At 32.0% G+C, this 4,430-nt stretch overlaps 1 protein-coding gene across 1 annotated transcript; it reads left to right on the top strand.

Moving 5' to 3' along the window:
* The first annotated feature begins 2,435 nt into the window (after positions 1–2,435).
* LOC124844319 (uncharacterized) lies at positions 2,436–3,519 on the top strand. The gene is made up of 2 exons (XM_047321233.2): positions 2,436–3,074; positions 3,250–3,519. The coding sequence occupies exons 1-2, from the start codon at positions 2,606–2,608 to the stop codon at positions 3,300–3,302; spliced, it is 522 nt and encodes a 173-aa protein (XP_047177189.1). The 5' UTR covers positions 2,436–2,605; the 3' UTR covers positions 3,303–3,519.
* The last annotated feature ends 911 nt before the right edge of the window (positions 3,520–4,430 follow it).

Consider the following 4,430-nt stretch of genomic DNA (forward strand, 5'->3'; position numbering starts at 1 on the left):
ATAGTCATATTTTCAAGGTTGAGCCCAATGGTAGTAAACCCTTTTCACTTATGGTCTTAACTCAAGCTCAAGGCTTGGGGGGCTAAGTATTATATGTATCGTCTGATGCATGTTGATCAAAATAACATGACCGATCATTTAAGCATGGAAGAGACCAATTGGTTACTATCAAAACCAACTAATTATCTAGTTGATATAAACATTATGTTTAAATAAAATTGGACATTGATTAGGTCAACCCTAATAAAAAGTCTATGGAGAAAACTATAAATAGAATTTAAAGGTATATTTGTTGTGACTTTTACTACACATTTATTACAGCTTTAACTGCTCAACCGATCAAACTGGAGCTCACTTAAGTCTTAGAATATCTTTAATAGATTCACCTGATTGGTTGGAGAACAAATTATCCAAATAGAAAAAGGACAATTGAGGAGTAATCTACAAGAAAATTGGTTTAATTAGACGTTCAACCCTACACACGAAACATAAAGTTATACAATTCAATTATAGTATATAACATTATGTTTTTAGGTTTACTTAAGTTTAAGTCCTCTTAAATTTGGATATTTTTAACTTTTTATTAAATGTTTTGGTCTATTTAGTACTTAATTAAACCCCTATTGTTTAACTTCTTTTTCGTTAGTTGAATGACATGATCGTTATCTTACTTTATCATTTTGATTAATTGTCTCCATATTACAAGATAAAGATAAATGTCACAACACCCACTTAAAATTAAACATTAGAATAATCACAATGTTGTCTTACAGTAATAAGAATACCTCATATTTTTTAATACTTAAAGACAAGTAAATAAAATGACACATGAAGGCAAGTAAATAAGAAGAAGACTAATTGCTACATTACCATTTTTTTGGTTAATTGTATGATAGAAGTGTTATCTTATTTATTACTTTGATTATTTGTCTCCCTACATAAAGACAAAGATAAGTGTCATATCATTTATTTAGCGAAAAAATTAAACATTAGAATATCTCATACTTTTTAACACGTAAATAAGTAAGTAAGTAAGATGACAATAAAGACAAGTAAATAAGAAGGCAAATTTGAGGTATTGTGGTAGGTTGGTTACATTTAATACACATTTATTGCTAAAAGTATCAATTCTTTGTCGACTTTGACATCAGAGTATCTTCTGGAGATAACCTCTTAGTACGACTGAACGAAGTGAAGGAGGAACGATGACCAGTGCAAGAAATTAAACAAACGAAACTTAGAAGATTGTTAACCTCGACCCCACAAACCAAAACATTTATAATTAAGAAATGAGATTCCTTTTCATGCAAACAAACCCACTTAAAACCCTCTCTCATCTACTTTTACCATTTTTTAAATCTTAAATGTCATTAGAAGAGTGTAATTAGAGTTATACAAGGAAATATCAAAACCAAAATACAAACATAAATTAAATATTACATAATTACTTAATGACAAGTCAAATTCAATACTATAAGACCATAATGGTGATATTATAATAACTAGTGAGGAAGTTTTCATTTCTACCGAAAGCAAGATGATATCTCGGTATGTTTTTGTAGGCGACGACCTTTACAAGAGGGGCTTTTCCACCTCTCTTTTAAAGTGTGTCTCTTTTGAAGAAGTTGGACGATCACCAGTTAGGAATATTTGGTAGACCGGTCGGTCATACAACATGAACCGAGTGCTTAGCTTTAAACCACAATTAGGATTGATGATGATTAACTTAAGTCAAAACACTATCATTACCAGTTGAGTAGTAATTAAATCGATGCTAATATGAAACCTACTATCCAAAATCTATAAATACAAATTTTAGGTATTGTGGTAAATTAATTACATTTAATACACATTTATTAATAAAACTATCAAATTTTACCGAATTTGACATTAGAATAATACAACTAAACCAAAAAAAAGTAACAGTCAACCGTTTCTCATGAAACGGAAATATTTGTAATAAAAAAAATGAGATTTCTTTTAATGCAAACAAACCCACTTAAAATCCTCTCTCATCTACTTTTACCATTTTTAAAATCGTAAATGTCATTAGAAAAGTATAATTATACCAAAATACACTTAAACTTTAATCTAAATATGACCGAAATTAAATATCACCACTTAATGACAAGTCACATTCAATACTAATCATAATGGCAGTATTATAATAACCAGTTTAAAATTGTGGATTTGAAATGCTGCAGACTTAAAAGTGTTACTTTTTTAAAAAAATAATAATCTTTAAACCTTGCATTTATTATATAACTTTAACATTCATCGTCATTACGTAACTAATTTTACTTTATTCCGTTAGCATTTTAAAATTCATGGCTCTTATTGAATTATGAAACAAGACAGACCAGGCGGGTCGATCGATCGGACTGTGACTCGGTAAAAGAAATTGGTTCATTCTATGTATAAGACACGATACAAGGGAAGGGTATTATGGTCATCTCATATCAAGGTGCCAACTCAGATCCTGACAACTCTGCCGAGTTTCCTTTCTGACGGACACCCACAATCACATCACATCCGTGTTTCGATTCGAACTTCAAAATGAAACCTTAATATCCCAAAAGCGGTGTCCTCAATCATCGTCACAACGATGTCACTGACACTCAGATACGCTGCTGTTCCCATATCAACACCCCTCTTTCTTCTTCTCCTTATTGTGATCCTTCTTCCTCTCTCTGGGACAGCAACAGGAGATCATTCATCTGATCTTCAGGAGGTGCTCCAGAGCCATGGGTTGCCGGCGGGGCTCTTCCCTCAGAGTGTGAGGTCATACGATTTGGACCCAACGGGTCGGTTGGAGGTGCACCTGGATCGTCCCTGTCTGGCTCAGTACGAGACGAGGGTGTTCTTTGACAGCGTGGTGAGGGCTAACCTAAGTTTCGGACAACTCAAGGTGTTGGAAGGGATGTCTCGGCAAGAGCTTTTCCTGTGGCTACCTGTCAAAGATATCATTGTCACCGATCCTTCCTCCGGAGTCATTCTTATTGATATCGGTCTTGCATATAAACACCTTTCATTCTCTCGCTTTGAAGATTCTCCAGTTTGTCGATCTCAGTCGGGTACATCCTCTTTTCCTCTCTCTTTATTTGCACGTCACTCTCATTTCATGCAGTATATATGGTTTCTTTCTGTAAGAATGAAAGAGTCGAAGAACTTATTAGTTCTCACGAAGAAATATGCCAACACTATTTGATTCTCTGTTTTGACGATGAAATTGGATCGATGTGGGTGCAGGTCTTATGCTTAAGGTTAATGGAAGGAAGGTTGTTGGATTTAGAGATCAGTGACGAGGGTGTACGTTTGGCTGAGGATGACTGCTTTTCTTTTCTCTTCTGTTTGTTTGGGTTCTGGTTTTCCATCCAATAATTTCATGAAGTCTATCACATGACAACCAATATTACCTTGCACAAGAGAATGAATTCTTCTATTCTAGATAGAAAATACTTGTTAATATGTATGTGTGGGTCCTTTAATTTTTTAAATTTCAACATTTTACAGTGTTTCCTTCTTGTTTAGTTCAAAAGACTAAAATGTTATTTTGAAGCAAATTGATAAAACGAACTCACACTGGACCAAATTCTTAACAAAGTGTTTTTTTAAAAGCCTTAATACTAAGTTTTGTTTTACTTCTATTATAAAAACGTACAAGTTATGTTTGTTTCCATTTAAGCACATTTGTGGGGCCAGAGGGGTTTCTGAGAATGTTGTTCTGATACATGGACAAGGCTGTTAAGAAAATGGAGTTGTTGCCGTTTCAAAGATTTTGTGAATGAGAGTAATTTTAATGAAACTATGAAAGGGTTTCAATGTTTAGTGAAATAGTAAATTGTACCAGTAAAAAAACCAGAAGAGTAGACTATTACCAAAAGAAATATCAGTATTCGATTTTAATCTCTAATGAAATCTTAAACAAATGACTTCTATAAATTGCAGGATTTTAACCTACTAGGATAGAATCAAACTTCTTAAAAAACCTTACACATTCAAATCAAATATATAAGAATGAGGTAAAGTTTCTCAGTGTAGCAGCACATTTGTAAAGTTTCATCATTCGTGTAAACTATTCTCTGTTGTGATCACATGTTCCCATCCTTCATAAGTCACCTGCATGAAGGTTGTAATCATATATGCTCCTTTTATGGTTGTAACATTGGTATCTATTCCAGAAGTATTCATGGCTTTGTAGTTGTAGATTTTTGTACGTGTAATATTATAAGTTTTTTAACATTAATAAATAAATAAACTTCATAATTCTAATTATTTTTGTAATTAAATTAAAACTTTTATAAAATGATTTCAACTAAATAATTTATAACCATAATTATTATTGTAATTTTGTAATTAAAAATTCAATTTTTTTATTTCGTTATAATTTATATTTTTTTTAATTTTTATTATTATATTATATTTTCTAC

Source organism: Vigna umbellata, chromosome 1 (genome assembly GCF_029865625.1).
Source record: "Vigna umbellata cultivar VRB3 chromosome 1, Vumbellata_1.0, whole genome shotgun sequence".
NCBI classification, from domain to species: Eukaryota; Viridiplantae; Streptophyta; class Magnoliopsida; order Fabales; family Fabaceae; genus Vigna; species Vigna umbellata.